Source organism: Taudactylus pleione, unplaced genomic scaffold (assembly GCF_031769625.1).
Source record: "Taudactylus pleione unplaced genomic scaffold, aTauple2 ptg000518l, whole genome shotgun sequence".
NCBI classification, from domain to species: domain Eukaryota; kingdom Metazoa; phylum Chordata; class Amphibia; order Anura; family Myobatrachidae; genus Taudactylus; species Taudactylus pleione.
This window is the reverse complement of record NW_028284920.1, coordinates 8969590-8986768: the sequence shown is the minus strand read 5'-3', so window position 1 is coordinate 8986768 and position 17179 is coordinate 8969590. Positions and strand designations below refer to the sequence as shown.

At 44.5% G+C, this 17179-nt stretch overlaps 1 protein-coding gene across 1 annotated transcript in view; it reads right to left on the bottom strand.

Annotated features, from left to right (window-relative positions):
* Nucleotides 1–17179, bottom strand: part of WDR11 (WD repeat domain 11) — a 117233-nt gene that overhangs the window by 56008 nt on the left and 44046 nt on the right. Inside the window, exons 13-14 of the mRNA XM_088450499.1 lie at nucleotides 6139–6214; nucleotides 5861–5969 (exon numbers count right to left, since the gene is read on the bottom strand). Of these exons, the coding sequence (XP_088306625.1) occupies nucleotides 5861–5969; nucleotides 6139–6214 (185 nt within the window). The remainder of the gene's footprint in view (nucleotides 1–5860; nucleotides 5970–6138; nucleotides 6215–17179) is intronic.

Genomic DNA, 17179 nt, shown 5'->3' with positions numbered 1-17179 from the left:
ACTGAAAAAGACACTATTAATCCTCAGGTATGCCGCCCCCCCCCCCCGATTCCCCTGTCACTTATGGGGAAATAGTAGAAGCCATCAGACTCACCATGACTCCCCTTCTTACACAAGCGGTGGCAAACATATCTCAGCAACTGCAGCAGCTTTCTCACAGAGTCACAGAGAACCAAGTGGGTGCTGCCCTGCATGAAATAGACGGGCTAAAACGTTCTGTGAAGGATCTTAAACATGATGGCGATCAGATTTGGAATAAACTGGATGATATAGAGAACCGTTCTAGAAGAAATAGCATATGATTAGTCGGACTCCTGAGTCGGTCAAAGGTCCAGCTTTAGCACACTTTGTGCGCAACACACTGCCATCTATTTTAGGGATTGAACAGGAATGTCGTGATTTAGTAATTGAAGGGTGCATAGGGTTGGCCCCCCCTCCGACCCCCAATAGGCCACGTCCAAGAGTCACCCTCTTTAAAGTACCTCAATTATTTGTACAAAGTGGCATTCTGGTCCGCTTCTCGCCGATTGAAAAATATGATGTGGGAGGACCACAAACTCTTTATTTTTCAAGACTATTCAGTGGAACTGACAAGGGCTTGTAAAGCGTTTTCCCCTATATGCTCCCAACTCGTTGCAGAGAGCCGCAAGTTTGGCTTGTTATACCCTGCCCGACTACGCATATATGAGGGTTCATCCCATAAAGATTTTACTATACCCGCAGATGCTACTGCATATCTACAGGAATTATCTCAGGCAACTGTATTTGATATCAGCGATCAACCCACAGAATGAGATTTATGTCCCTTTTGAAAAGGAAAACAAAAATAAAGAAATAAATAAGTAAATGGATACGGCGGAAAAATCTTTGCCTTATCAAGTAATAATCTGCTGGACCGTCCATTATTGACTGATAAGTCACATGGCTGTCTCTTACGGTTATCCGTTTACTATGTCTTGATACTCGTATATATACGTATTCTATTATGTATAGATGTATATCTCAATGCTAGGCACTCCGATCTTTTCTGGAGATGATACTTTATGGTATCACGATGACAGTGCTTACCTCTGTGAATGTTATGTAATCCTCAAGGGGGTTTGGTTATCTTCTTTATTATGTTGTTCGAACCGGCTTGGTGAGCTAGGCGTGAGTTCTTTATCACTCTCACTCTGGCTGGTTGTTTATACATTTCTAAACATCTGTTATATGGTAAAATTTTGATATGTGATTTTCACCGGAAGCACAGTATTTTACTGCACTTATCCTTCTGGTTATGTCTATGTCTCTTTAATCAACATATACTGTGACTCATAATATTCTTCTTTTTTTAAATGTTTGTCTTCTTTGTCTCCCTTCCTTCCCCGTCCCCTCCTTCCCTCCCCCTTCCATGGTGGTCTTACACTGAATATCTGTTTTGGCCTGTGTCACATATATGCCCTAAGTCACATTATATCTTCTCTTAGCATTGGATCCTGGAATGTTGGAGGTATCCACTCCCCTGCTAAAAGGAGAGAGGTTCTTATATATCTTAATAAAATGAAAATTGATATTATAATACTACAGGAGACTCACTTACTCCCAGACGAGGTTGTGAAACTTAATATGTTAAACTGGCGGGTTCTCGGATACAGCACATATAAAACTCAAAGGCTAGAGGGGTGACTATTCTGAGCAAAAAACACTTACCAATGGAAGTAATATCCACCCTATCTGACTCCGAGGGACAGTACCTTGTGCTCACAATTAAGATCAAGGGACATACCTATGTGTTCTGCAACATTTATGCCCCAAACACTTATTCCAAAAAATTTTTTCAGAGAGTTCTGGCACTCCTTACCCCCTTACTTTCATATCCTTTAATATTAGGCGGGGATTTTAATCTCATTTCCTCTGGTCTACTGGATAAATCACAACCTTCTAAAGTCCCTCCCTCTCTCCCGAAATTTGGAATTCCTTTATTGGCTAAATTACAAGCTATAGATACATGGAGAGCCCTGAACCCTACCGAAAGAGAATATACCTGCCTTTCGGCTGCCCACCAGACTCTTTCAAGGATCGACTATATTCTAATTTCCCAGTCTCTCTTTCCTAATCTACAGGCCTCCAAGATAGAAACAATTTCCATCGCTGACCATGCTTTAACAGTCCTTCTATGTATTACAGACGAAGCTTCTATACCCAAAATTTGGAAAATTCCATCGTACTTAGCTAAATCCACCAAATTTAGAGATAGATTAGAAACCGCCTGGGAAGAATACAGTCTCGATAATGCCTCCCATCTAGATTCAGATCCTATTTTATTTTGGATGACAGCTAAGTCTGTGCTCAGAGGAAATATTATCTCATATGTCTCCTCGGTCAACAAAAAATATGCTTCTCATTATTTAGACGCCTAATCCTCACTGACAACAGCCTTTCAGCAATTTAAATCCCACCCTTCTTCTTTAACTAAGCAGTTCTGTCTCTTAGCCAAAACACATTTCGATGAATTTATGTCCCAAATGGATGACAAATATTTATTTTCTGTCAACCATCGATTCCACAAATTTGGCAACAAGACAGGGAAACTTTTGACCAATCTTCTCAATGGTTCACGCCCTCCTATGGTAACACAACCTTTACAGACGTCCAAGGGTTCTCTCACCACTACTAATGCGGAGGCAGCAGAGGTACTTTGCGCTTTCTATAATAATCTCTATTCTGAATCTGAGACGCCTCAAACAACATCCCTTACCATCCCAGATCTTTCCTCTGATTTTTGGAACACTCTGCCTTACCCAAAACTTACCCCTGAAGTAGCCCAACCGCTCACTGCTCCAATCTCTCTTGCGGAAATACAGCATACGATTAGACATATTAAAGGAAATAAAGCCCCTGGCCCAGGCGGCTTTAGCTGGGATTTCTAGAAAATACTACTACCTAGGATAGGTGACACTTTAGTGACAATCCTCAACTCTCTTCTCAAGTGCCCTATGTTACCCCTCCATTTCAACTCGGCCATTCTGAAAGTAATTCCTAAACCTGGCAAAGATCTCACACTACCTAGTTCCTATCGCCCCATATCCCTTCTTAATTTAGATTAGAAATTACTTACTAAAATTATTGCAGACCATTTAAAAATCCTTCTTCCTGGACTTATTCACCCAGATCAAACAGGCTTTATTTGGGGACAACACTCAGAGGTGAACGTTAGGAGAGCTCTTACGGCTGTCTCTTCGCAAGATCATATGATCCTCTCATTAGATGCTGAAAAAGCATTTGACCTGGTAATATGGTCCCATCTATTTAATACCCTCTCACATTTTGGCTTCCCAGACTTGTTTATTCACACTCTTAAATTGTTATATTCCTCCCCACAGACCCAAATCTCTTACAACGGCTATCTTTCTCCCCCATTCACGATTCTAGGCAGGGCTGTCCTCTCTCCCCTCTCCTCTTTGCTATAGCATTAGAACCCTTGGCTATTGCTTTAAGGACTTCCCCTATTTTCAAAGGAATCGGGGTTGGAGATGTGGATTTGAGGATAGCCCTGTTCGCCGATGACATCATGTTGTTCATCTCGGACCCAGAAAATTCAATCCCTGAAATATTACGAATAATTGAATCTTCTGGATGCCATGCTGGATAGCGAATAAATATTGACAAATCGGAACTATTGTTCCTTCACAAAGAATACCCGCCTTTCCCATCATCTTCTCCCATTTCTGCATTTAAATGTTCATCCACGAAAATAACTTATCTTGGGATCCAAATTCCTGCAAATATATCCCTTTTATATAAAGAAAAATTTCTCCCCCATTATTAATAAAATTAACACCTTAGTAGATAATTGGAAACTACTCCCTCTCTCTATCCTAGGCAGAGCAGCAGTACTTAAGAGTATTATTTTCCATAAAATATTCTAAATAATGCAAATGTTACCCATTAGTCTTTCCAAAAAAGATATTCTTCGCCTTCGGCAATTATGACACGTTTTATTTGGAAATCTAAGAAACCCACTGTAGCTCTGAATAAACTCATGGCTTCTAGACAATCAGGGGGCATTGGGATCTCTGACTACTCTACTTATACTCTTGCAGTTCTCATTAGATATGTTGCCGACTGGCTGTTAGAAAGTGAGATATTCACCAATAAACAATTGGACAGAGCTGTATTCTCCCCATATTCTCCAGGAGCTTTAGTACACTCCAAACGCTCTGATATCCCCTCTCGCATACTTCAAAACCCTTTATTTCATGATATTTATTTTGCCTGGCTGTCTTTAAACCGTAAATTTCAGAGGAACCATTTAACATCCCCTTATATTCCACTATGGGGAAACCCCTCTTTCCTACCATCTCTGTCAAACACACACTTTTTAACATGGCGGGATAAGATTCTCTGAACTTAAATTGGCATATGATCTCCCACAGACAAATTTTTATATGTACCTGCAGAGCCGACATTATTTACAATCCTTACCCCCCGCCTATTGATACCAACTCAAATCTAGATATGGATCCGATAAAAACCGTTCTCGCCACGTGTGTCCGTTCCACATATAGTAATGTAATATATATATATATATATATACACATACATATATATATACATACATACATACATATACACTCCTTAATAATAGATATTTCCTCACAATCCAGCTGGGATTAGCGATTGACTCAGTGGCAGAGAGATATCCCTTCCCTCTCTGAAGCATCGCAAATTCTCAAACACTATGCTTCAACTATGAAAACGCTCAACTCCTCCTATTTACAAGAAGTGCATTTACGTTCAGTACAGAGGGCATATATCTCTCCGGCACAGCATGCCCGATTTAATCCCACACACACAGGAGCATATTACAAATGTCATTTTAGCTCAGCCTCTTTTTTTCACTGTATGTGGGAGTGCAGGAAGATTAGATGTTTCTGGAACAAGGTTATAGCCTTCATTAATGAAACATTTTCTGTTTGTGTATTCCCAGACCCAGTAGTAGGTTTATATATCAATTTTTCTGGATGGTATTTGGGACCTCTTCGAAACTCCCTAACACCCATCCTTACTATGCTGTTGACTTTGTCTCAAAAAAAGCACAGCATTGGATTTTTTGTTCGTCCCCATCTCTTGCTGAAGTAAAAGGGAAGATACTTCAAATTCTATAGTTCGATACAAAAAACCGCACAGGCGGATCCAGAGAAAGGTGTCATGGGTTTCTACAAAAAGTGGGGCCCTTATATAGATAAGTTGGAAAGCAACATTCAGACTCAAATATTTAGAGTATTTGACCAGACTGAGTGGTACCTCCACAGACAACTGCTACAGAATTCATAAATGTGTTTATGTAATAGACTTTATTGTGTGATATCTAGGCTGAGACACTCAGAGATTTATGTACAAGAGAACTTTTCTCTGTTCCAGACCACCCTCCCCCACTATCCTCTTGTGTATGTGTGTGTGTCCCCCTCCCTCCTTATTTCTTTTTCCCTTTCTTTTGATTTTTGGTTTATTATTATTTTGTGGATATAATTTAAATTATTGTAATTTAACCTTTTTGTGTAATGTATTGATGGGATTGCAACTTTGCACCATATGCATCACTTCGAATGTCAATCACAGGCTAGGTAAGCCAATTGTTCATGGTAATAGATGCAATTTTATATTCATCTAATATCTGCGGTCTCTGGTTTACACTGTTCTATCTTGTTGTTAATCTGAAAACTATGATAAAATAGATAAAAAAAAAAAAAAAAAAAGACTGCTTAGGGACCTCTTGGCAGAACCGGCTGCAACTGTTCTAATGCCATCATTAGAATGAATCTCCCCCTGGCAAATGGGGGAACATAAAACCCAGACAACATTTGCTAGTTTACCATACCAAGGCTGTCACAGTAGGAAACATCTTGGACATTTCACGCAGCAGGGTACAAGTCCTGATATCCCACAATTCCATCGGCTTGTCTTTAAACACCACAACCAGATACTGCCTGCAATACATAGGGGACAGATATCAGGACATGAGACGTGGGAATGGTGCTTTTGTAGTACTGTAAATAACCAGGAGAACCAGACATCTGCTGTACTCTGTCTCTACAAATAGTTTATACATAATACTTAATACTAAAAGTTGTTTAACAATTGTGGAGCAGCACTTACTTCAGATTAGACACTTTAATCATCTCCATGGGCTGTTCATCATTACCTCTCTCCCCTCTGAACGCCATATTTCTGCCTGAAAGATTGAAATAAATTGTTCATGGAATGTGTACATAAAGGTGTATTTGTAATAGGAGTAGTTCCTCCCATGAGACAAGGTGAGAAGAGACCCCCACTTTCTGCCCATATCCCCCATTTATCCACTCTGCTATAACTTATTACAATAGTGCAGGGTGCCAATCTCCTCCTCTCCTTCCTGCAATCACTGTAGTGCAGTAACTGAGAGCATGAGAAGAGTAAGGTGAGAAGAGAAAGTATTCTTGTACTCTCCTGTCCCACCCCTTCTCACAGTGAAGTCACCTCTCTCATACATTCAGTGAGCAGTCCATGACCAGAGTGAGCAGGGTAGAGAAAGGATCAGTATACAAGTGCCACCATGGCAGGACACCCCTGTTACATCCCTCTAGTATATCACTTTGACGATGATCTCCCCACAATAACCTGACACCAGTTTACAGACCAGGATATAAGACAGAATAACATTTATTATGCACAACTGAATTAATTCACTATTCATAGTATTCCAGCGATTCATCCACTCCAATTATACACCGTGTGTGTGCTTTGCATGTGAAGATTGGAAATGTTTTATGACCAGAATAAAACACAGAATGTCATGTACATAACTTTAACATCAGACACAAGTATTGTGACTACTGTCAACCTATTTTATATAGCGGTGCAAAGTGCCCAGGTATTGAACCTGCAATGATCATGACACTGGTGATATCCATATATGGTTTGGAACCCCATAAAGTATTCATGGGATAGTTAGCTTGAAATATCGATTTCCCAAAAACAACCAATTAGTGGAGTACCTTTCCTATGGAACAAACGAACTGCATTCTTCCTGCTGAAGCTTTCCAAGAAAAGAACACCATACTTATTGTGAAACATGGAGGAGGCTCAGTAATGTTTTGGGGTTACTTTGCTGAGTCTGGCATAGGGTACCCTGAATCTGTGCAGGGCACAATGACTATCAAGGTATTCTGGAGTAAAACATACTGCTCAATGTCAGAAAGGTCTGTCTCAGTTGCGGGTGATGGGTCTTCCAACAAGATAATGACCGAAAACACACAACTAAAAGCACCCAAGAATGGACACCAGTAAAACATTGGACTATTCTGAAGTGGCCTTCTATGAGCCCTGAACTGAGTCCTATTGAACATCTATGGAAAGTGCTGAAACAGTCTGGAGAGGACATCCAATGAAACCTGAGACAGCTGGAGCAGTTTGATCAGGAAGATTGGTCCAAATTACCAATTGACAGATACATTGATAGCCTCTAAAGGTTGTGCAACAAAATATTAGGTTATGGGTCCCATAATTTTTGTCAATGCCATTTGCATTTGTTTTATTAATTAAAATACTATGTTGAATCAAGAATCACATGCAAAGCCTGATTTTGATTAAATGTAGAACAAACAATGATGGATGCCAATTATTTTTTGTCAGTTTCAAGTAATTTCAGAGGAAAATATGGGTTCTTCTTTTTTTGTTGAAGGGTACCAAAAAAACAAGTCCACAAAAGGGCCACGTAAAGTCGTCCATGAGAAAAACAGTCTCCACCTAGGTCAACTTCACACGTTAAGTGTCTGCCCTTGTGCTTTATTTATTATCATGCCAAAGCAGACTTTTACCGGGAATTGGACTCAACTAAATTTTGCAAATTGTTAGCACAAGCAGCTTCTGCTGATTAAAATGATATGCAGCATGCCTATGTTCTGTGTGTGACTGCATGTGTATCTGCATACGAAACACTACGTTACAGTGTTACAGCCGCTGACACCAACGTAGCATTTGCATGCAGATACAGTCGAAGTTGCTCACAGAATATAGGCATTTGAAGGAAAAAGTCGCACAAAAAGACTTTCGGCGCTACAAAGTCCCGCCACGGCATGGCACGACTAGAAGGGCTGTTTAGCACGCAGGGAGGCTAGTGGTGACTTTTAGGAAGTCTGCCTCCCAGATGTCCACCCCTGGAATGTGAATTACTGAAGATTGCAGGAATCCAAACCTCTTCCCACCTGAAGATGTGTGAAACCTCCTGCATTATCGGCCAACTGCATGTGCCACCCTGTTCATTGAGGTAAGCAACTGCCGTAGCCTTGTCAGTCTGCATCCGCACTGGTAGGTTTTGCAGAAAGGACTGGGCCTGCACAAAGGCCGACGAATCGCCCTCAGTTCCAGGATGTTGATTGGAAGTGCGGACTCCTGGGTCGACCATCGCCCTTGCAGATGTTTGTTCTGTACCACCGCGCTCCAGCCTGTTAGGTTGGAATCTGTGGTGACAATCACCCAATTCCAGGTTGACAGCAGGGAAACCCTGGTCAAATTTGGGCTGTAAAGCCACCAAAGAAGTAACTGACAAGTTTGTGGTGACAGTCTGAACATCTGCCTGTCCAGTTGAACATCTGTCTTCGACCAATGACGAAGCAGCTGGTTTTGCTGTGGCCTGGCATGAAATCTGGCAAACAGGACTGCTCAAAGGACCCACCATCTCTACCAGCAGCTGCATAGACCCGAGAATCGAGACCTGCAAGATTAACAAAAGGGTTCTCACTCCCGACTGGTTAACCAAAAACACTCTGACTGACTGTGAGTGTCGAAAAGGAGATCCAGATACATTTAATTAAATTCTGGAGTGTGACCAACGTCAACTAAAGACATTGCTGCAACAGGGTTACTGAAGCAGCCTTGATTAACAGATCGTCCAGATAGACTATAACATTTATACCCATATGCCTGAGCAGAGAGATCATGTGTGCCATATTCTTTGTAAAGACTATTGGCGCTGTTGACAGGCTAAAGGGCAGAGCTTGGAACTGAAAGTGCCGATGACCAACAGCAAATCTCAGTAACTGATGATGTCCCTTCCATATGGGACTATGCAAATAGGCGTCCTTGATGTCTACGGACGCCAAATTCTCCCTCTTCCATGGAGATGAAGACTGATCGTATTGACTAAATCTTGAACTTTTCCAGGTGAAGGTAAGGGTTTAATCCAGTGGTTCCCAAACTGCGCTGTGGCACCCTGGGGTGCCTTGGGACACTTGCAGGGGTGCCTCAGGATGGTGGTCCAGAACCAAATTAAATAATTTCTGGTCAATGTAATGTAAATATGTGGACAAACAGGAGCGCAAACCTGTCCACCTCCACATTACTGAACCTAAGGATGACAGGTAATCACAATTTATATCACTTTACTAGTTTACTACATTTTTTCTGAATTTCTCAATAACAAAGTTTTGAATTAGGGGTGCCGTGAAAACAATGCTGATACTCTAGGGCACCGTGATTCAAAAAAGTTTGGGAACCACTGGTTTAAGATCTGTCTGGTTTGTCCACCAAGAAAAGATTTGAATAAAATCCCCAGCCCTGTTGGTCTGCAGGAACCGGACCAATTACCCCAATTACTAAAAGACAAGAGATCACCTGAATGATGGCCCTTTTTCTGCACTCATCCTGAGAAAGAGGGCTAACGAAGAAAGGATCTGGGACTGGACCTTCCAGATCTAGGACGTAACATCTGGATACAATTCCACTCAGCCAACGGTCTGGGCCAAATTGACTCCAGACCACCCAAAACTTAAATAAACGAGTCCCCACCACCTGAACATGAGCCCGCAAAGGGGCATGCGGAATGTTTTTCGGGTGTCTTAATCACAGGACGGTGGGTATCCCATCCTCTGAAAGTTCCTCTATGGGAAACTCTTGGAGTGCCTCCAAAGACCTGAAAAATTCCTCTCCCTTGTTACCAAAAAGCCCGGAAGCTGAGAGACTTGGATTTTGAGGTGGAGACTGGAAGGTAAGGGTTCCCCGCAGAGCTCCGAAATTTGATCAGCTGAGGAAATCGCTCCAGATGGATTCCCAGTCTAGAATCCCTCAACCACCTCAGCCATCCAAGCTTCCACAGCCTTAATAACCCAGGCGCTGGCCATAATAGGCCATATGGAGACCCCAGAGAAAAAAAACTGATTTTAAAAAGAGATTTGCTCTCTCTATCTGCTAGATCTTTAAGAGAAACAGACTGAACAGTAGGAATGACCATTGCTCTAGCTAGCCTAGTGATAGGACCATCCACCTTGGGTGGGATCTCCCAAGGCTTTGTGTCATCCTCTGTGAAAGGATAAAGCTCCTTGAACATGAAACTTTGTGTCAGTCTTGAGCCAAGCTTCTGTCAAGGCCTATCCAAAATGAGAAAAGGCTTTAAAAACAGAGACGTATCTCTTCTTATGCTTTAAAAAGGAGGCTGAACTGGTCTCAGGAACAGTAGAATCTTGTAATTTTAGTGTCTGACGGACTGCAACAATTAAAAGTGCTTCTTCTGAACTTGTTTTTGAATCTCCCTCCTACGCAGAGGTATTTTCCAAATCAGGATCTATTTTCCCTTCTTCCTGGGATGATGCAACAGATTCTGAATCTTCCCCAGTAAAAACAAAAGGAGATTGAATACTCCATTTCTTAGTGGCTGAGGCATCCTATTTAAGGACATGGCCATCCCTGCGAGGCACCTACAGGCCCAGGGTGGCTCTATAGAAGGGTCAGAAACCAGTTGCGACTGAGCACCAGGTAGAACACTAGCCTGAGACTGACATAACTCAGCAATGTTGCCCGCCATAGACCTGGCCCAATCAGGCAACCCGGGCTGTTCTGTAGAACACCCAGGCTGAGAGGCCACTGACACCACGAAGCATGTTGAACATAGCAAGCCTGCCTCTATAAACCCTTAGGTCATTTCTTATCGCATTTGGTACAGGTGAAATATGTAGCCGGTCCCGGTTTACCTTTGGGAACTTTCTCTGATTTCCCGACATAATGCCCAATACCACTGAGATACAAAGAGAAAGAAAGAAAGTAAAACAAACACAAGACTGCCTGAGACCCAAAAGAAAATATTGCAGAATGTAACTTAGTATCACAATAATATAAACCACACAGTAATGTTTTCGCAACCAATGTGGGAAAAAAAGAACTGCCTAAGCCCCTAACAAGGGAAAAAAGTGCAGTGTTATGTTGCTTTATAACAATGAGCAGTATCTGTTGTTATATAATATCATACAGCAACTATAAACATGCTAGGTTTAGTACAATAGTGACAAATCCCAGTCCTGCTGTGCTCCCTTCAGGTCAGCAATGGTCCCCCAGCAGCAAAGTTACAGTGTGTTCTCAGAATTCCACACCTCTAAGTGTTGGATGTGGGGTTTAAAAACTGCGCAAAATGTCAGGACTTAAGCCGTAGCCTTGTTGGGGGCGGAGCCTAACATGGCGCAGCATGCCCCAGTAGTTCCGAATGGCGGTGGGTCTAATGCAGCACCCGGAAGAGCCAGCACCATGTGCCTGGAGAGGGTGCCTCAGTTGTACGGGCGGCCTGGTGCTCGGCACCGGACCAACCGCCCACATTCATCTTTTGAAAGAGGGGAAGAGTGTCCCCGTCAGGCATGCATCCCCTTCCGTCAATTAAAGTAAGCAACCTTGTTATCGGATACCCGGGCGGCCAGGCAGTCAGCTCCGCGCCTGCACGGTCCCTGGGGTTGGAAATCAGCAGCTGCCAGCATCCCGGGAGGACAAAGGGAGGGTGTGCATGTACAGTACCAAACGGATCCAGCCGCAGCTTTCAGCAAGCCAGTGTGCCAGGTATAGCAGGAAAAAGGAGAGTTATGGTAAAACTTACCCTTGTTAACTCTCTTTCTTTAAAGACCATAGGGAGATAATGGGGTATAGGTGGTACTTGGAGGACCGGACATCAACAGCAAAGCTTTTTTCAATCCCAGAGTGCTCCGGTCCTTCCTATATCCTGCCCACAGTCTGTTTTGTTAACAAGCCCAAGGCAGGAGCAGGATAGGAGAAAAGGAAGACTGGTACACTGAAGAATCACACTCCCACACAGAGAAGGAAACAATTGATCAAGAGAAGAAACCCATAGAAGCCAGGTGCGTCATGGCGGGTGCCCTGTGGACCCTATGGACTTTGAAGAAAGACAGTTAACAAGGGTAAGTTTCACCATAACTCTCCTTTTCTTCTTCGGGGTCCATAGGGCTCCACAGGGAGACAATGGGGATGTCCCAGAGCAGTTGTTCAAGGGTGGGGACGCTGCTGAGCTGAGAGGAGAACAGGCGCCCAAAGGAAGCATCCTGAGATGCAAATGTATCAAAGGCATAGAACCTAAGAAAGGTGTGGACAAAAGATCACGTGACCACCTTGCATAGTTGTTCAGCAGACGCGCCACTGACGGCTACACACGGGGGATCCACAGAACGAGTAGAATGAGCAGATACTGTAGTCGGAACAGGAAGGCCAGTCTGCGTGCAAGCTTGTGAGAAAGTTATTCAAAGCCATCTGGCCAGAGTCTGTTTGTTAGCTGGCCATCCCTTCTTGTGAAATCCATATAGGACAAAGAGGGAGTCAGATTTCCTGATGGCACCAGTACGGTCCACGCAGATCTTCAGAGCACAGACCACATCCAAAGAGGCCTCACCTGCCAAGAGGTCTGGTGATTGAAAGGCCAGAACCACAATTTCCTCATTGAGGTGGAAATGAGAGACCACATTGGAAAGGAAGCCAGGGAGCATTCGAAGAACAGCCCTGTCTGGATTAAAGATTAGAATTGGGGAGCGACAGGAAAGCACCCCTAAATCCGATACACTACAGGCAGATGTTATAGCGAAAAGAAACAGTCTTTGCAGTGAGCCATTTGACATCTACTGAATCCAGGGGTTCAAATAGAGGTTCCTGAAGTGCGTGGAGAACCACTGACATATCCCACGGAGCCCTGGGAGGGACAAAGGGAGGTTGTATTCGTAGAACACCTTCCAGGAAGGTGTGAACATCCGGTAAAGGAGCACTTCTGCGCTGGAACCAGATGGACAGAGCAGAGACATGCACTTTCAGAGAGGATAGGCAGAGTCAGAGATCTAATCCAGCTTGAAGAAAGGCAAGGATTCTACAAACCCTAAAAACCTGAGGGTCATAGTTTCTAGTAGCAGACCACTGGAAATATGTATGCCACAACCGGTGATAAATCCTGGCAGAGGCCGGTTTACGCGCTCTGAGCATGGTCTGGACCACAGAGCTAGAAAACCCTTTAGACCTTAGGAGGGATGTCTCAAGAGCCAAGCCATTAAAGACAGACGGGCTAGGTCCAGATGTAGACAGGGACCCTGAGACAACAGGTCTGGTTGTAGAGGAAGTTGGAGGGAAACATCTATGGAGAGACTTTGAAGATCGGAGCACTAACGGCGTCTGGGCCAAGCCGGAGCTACCAACAGGAATGTGCCCCCTTCCTGCTTGAACTTCAGAAGATCTCGAGGCAGAAGGGAGACTGGAGGAAAGAGGTACGCTAAATGGAAGGTCCACTTGACAGATAATGCGTCCACGAAGGCTGCGTCAGGGTCCCTCATCCTGGCTCCATACACTGGAAGCTTGTGGTTGTGTCGTGAGGCCATGAGGTCCACATCCGGTAGAATTCATTTGTCTACCAGGAGGTGAAAAACTCCTGGATTGAGAGACCACTCCCCTGCATGCACGTCGTGATGGCTGAGGATATCCATCTCCCAATTGAGAATCCCCGGGATGAACACTGCGGAGATGGCTGGGAGATGGCGTTCAGCCCATGTGAGAATGCAGGACACGTCTACCATTGCCTCTTTGATGATTGAGGTAGGCCACTGGCGTGGCGCTCTCGGACTGTACTTGTACTGGCTTGCCCTGAAGAATATCCTGAGCCAGAGTGAGAGCATTGTAAATGGCTCGAGTTCCAGTACGTTGATTGGTTAGATCACCTCAGCGGAGTCCAGCATCTTGGAAGGAGTGCTGGCCGGTCACGGCACCCCACCCACGGAGGTTGTGTCCGTTGTGATCAGTGCCCAGTCTGGGATCCAAAAGGGGCGACCCTTGTTTAGATGGGACGTCTGTAGCCACCAGGATAGGGACAGGCGAACCTCCGGAGAGAGGCCCATCATCTGTGATCTGAGCAGATGAGGCAGTCTTTCCACCTGGAGAGGATCAGGTGTTGTAGTGAAATTGAGTGAACTCCACCATGTCGAAGGTGGACGCCATGGATCCCAAAGTCTGCATCGCAGAATGAATTGACACTCGGCAACTGTGGAGTAATCTGCACACTCGGAGCTGTAATACAGAGATTTTGTCTGCTGTCAGAAAGATTCTCTGAGCCCGAGAGTCCAGGAAGGCTCCCAGATGTACAATTCTTTGAGAAGAAGTCAGGGAAGACTTTCTCCAGTTGATCAGCCAACCGTGCGTTTGTAGAAAGGCAATGGTTACTTGTAGATGGTGGTGAAGAATTTCTGGGGAGCTTGCTAAGAGCAAGAGATCATCCAAGTATGGGAGCAGTCTGATCCCCTGACGACGAAGATAGGCCGCCATAACTGCCATGATCTTGGTAAAGACCCGAGGAGCTGTAGAAAGCCCAAAAGGCAGTGCTTGAAATTGGTAATGTTGTTGTAGGACAGCAAACCAGAGATACTGCTGATGAGAAGGCACTATAGGTACATATAAGTAAGCATCCTGAAACACCATAAAAGTCCCCAGGCTCCATAGCCAGGATAATAGAGCATAGTGTTTCCTATACGAAACCTGGGCACCCTGATAAACTTGTTCAGAGACTTGAGGTTGAGGATAGGCCGATGAGACCCATTGGGCTTTTGAACCAAGAAAAGGGTAGAATAATAGCCCTTCCCTCTGTGTGATGAGAGGACCGGAATTATTACCCCTGAGAGCAGTAAGGACTGAATGGCCTTCTGGAGGAGCAGTGCTTTGCTTGGGTCCGATGGAGGTTTTGTGCAAAAGCACTGCTGGGGGGCCACCTCAGAAATGAGAGGGCGTGTCCGTGGGAGACCATTTCTTTTACCCAGGTATCTGAGGTGGTCTGACGCCAGAACTGGGCGAACTGAAGAAGTCGGCGTCACACCCTGGAAGCCCCCAAGGAGAGGTCCACCCGTCAGGCTGAAGGTTTGTCCTCAGATTTGATAGGTGGACATCTTGTAGCCCAGGTCTGTTTGGTCCTAGGCTTGGAGGCCTTAGTGGATGCTGACTGCCGAGGAAAGGACTGACCTTTAGCTTTTCCTTGGGGATGAAAAGGACAAAGGATGAAATCTGAGGCTTCGTAGTAGATGCAGAGGGCAAGAACGCAGTCTTGGAAGCTGCCAAGGTATGCACAATCTTGTCCAATTCTGGGCCAAAACAGGATCTCCCCAGAATAAGGGAGAGACTCCAAAGCCTTTTTAGAGTCCGAATCTGCTTTCTATGAGTGAAGCCAAACAATACGGAGGGCTACTACAGAAGTAGCAGATGCTTAGAAGCTAGAAGACAAGTATCCAAAGTAGCTGCATCTCTATTATGAGATATGTAGGACAGCTGTTCTCTGAAAGCACCAGAAGGAAATTTATCTTCCAGGGCCTCTGCCAACCATCAATGGCTTTTGCCACCCAGGCCGTAGCCCTGGCAGGAGGATAAATAGCTCCTGTAAGAGAGTATATAGACTTCAGGCAAGCTTCCATTTTTCTATTCGTAGTCTACTTTAAGGATAGATAAGGTAGCGTTATTAACTAGGCATGTCACGTGGGAATCCACTGCAGGGGGATCTTCCCATTTAGTGCAATCAGTGGCTGAAAGAGGGTAAAAGGAAATCAAGCGTTTAGGCAGCTAAAACTTTTTACTAGGTATATTCCATGCTTCACACATATGATCAGATAGCTGATCCGAGTGAGGAGTCTCTGGCAAAACTACCTTCTGTCACTTAAATAGTGGCTCTTTTACCCTAGGAGTCTCTTCTATTTGATGAATAGATTTTACAGCTCTCACAAGTGCAGGTATATTCAATTTAGTGTGGGTGACCTACTCTACCGAGGGTGAGTCAGAGTGAGAGAGGTCTGCATCTTCTGTCTCCCAAGATGATAACTCAGAATCTGATAGCTGGGTGGACTGGGAAGATAACACAGCACACTTAGTAGCTTTACTAGGTAAGGGTCTCTCCTGTTGCAGCATTTGTTGAAAGGCTGTAAAGGTAGTTGCCAGACTCTGCACTGAGGCAGAAAGTACATCTACCCATGGGGGAATCAAATGATTTGCAGAGAGTACCTGCTGTGGCCATCCCATAGAGGGAGCTACCACAGCGTAGGTGGTCCACAATTTTTGCCAACACCTGTGAAAAAGAAGCTAAGGAGGGGTCCTGAGGAGAGGATGCCAGGGCTGAGGAGCCAGGTGCCGTATAACAAGATGCACATGGACCATCTTGAATGAGATCCTCTGAAGCTAAGCCTGCTAAACAGGACTTGCAAGACACCAGAGTGGGAGCAGCAGGCTGCTTGTTATTCTTGCCTTTGCTAGACATAGCTGCAAGGATAATTGTAGCACACAATCTGGCACAGTGCAGTGAGCAACCCAGAAATATGTACAATATGGCAGAGTGTGGAGCGCAACACAGATGTACAGTATCTGATAGCCCTCACAAATATAGGTAGATGTGAGGTACAATGAACCCCCTATACCTAAGTATGCCAGGGTTATAATGAAAGAAAGGGAAAGGTATTGGATGAAAGTTATAGAAACAAAAAATAAAAAATAAAACAGACAGCAGCGCTATACAATCAGTCACATACAATGCATAGTATACAATATAACTGCAGTGGGCACTAAATTCAATTACACAGACCGCAGTGGCTGGTAGGAAATAGCGCTATATAACCTGTGAGACGTATACAGGGAGACCGGAACCAGCATTCCCGGAGACCTGAGGCTGATGCAGAAAATGGCTGCTGTGAGTCTCTAAGGAGGCGGAGGGTGAGGGAGGAGCAGCTCAGGGGCGGCAAGACCGCAATGGAATGGCGTCCTGAGCTGGGGGAGGGGCCGCAGGGAAAGCGCCTTCTCCTCTATGCGGACGTCGACCACCGGGTCCCTTGCTCTAGTAATGTCCCCTGCGCTAGTATATTATACCCTGGTGGTCTAGTAGAGTCCCGAACGTACC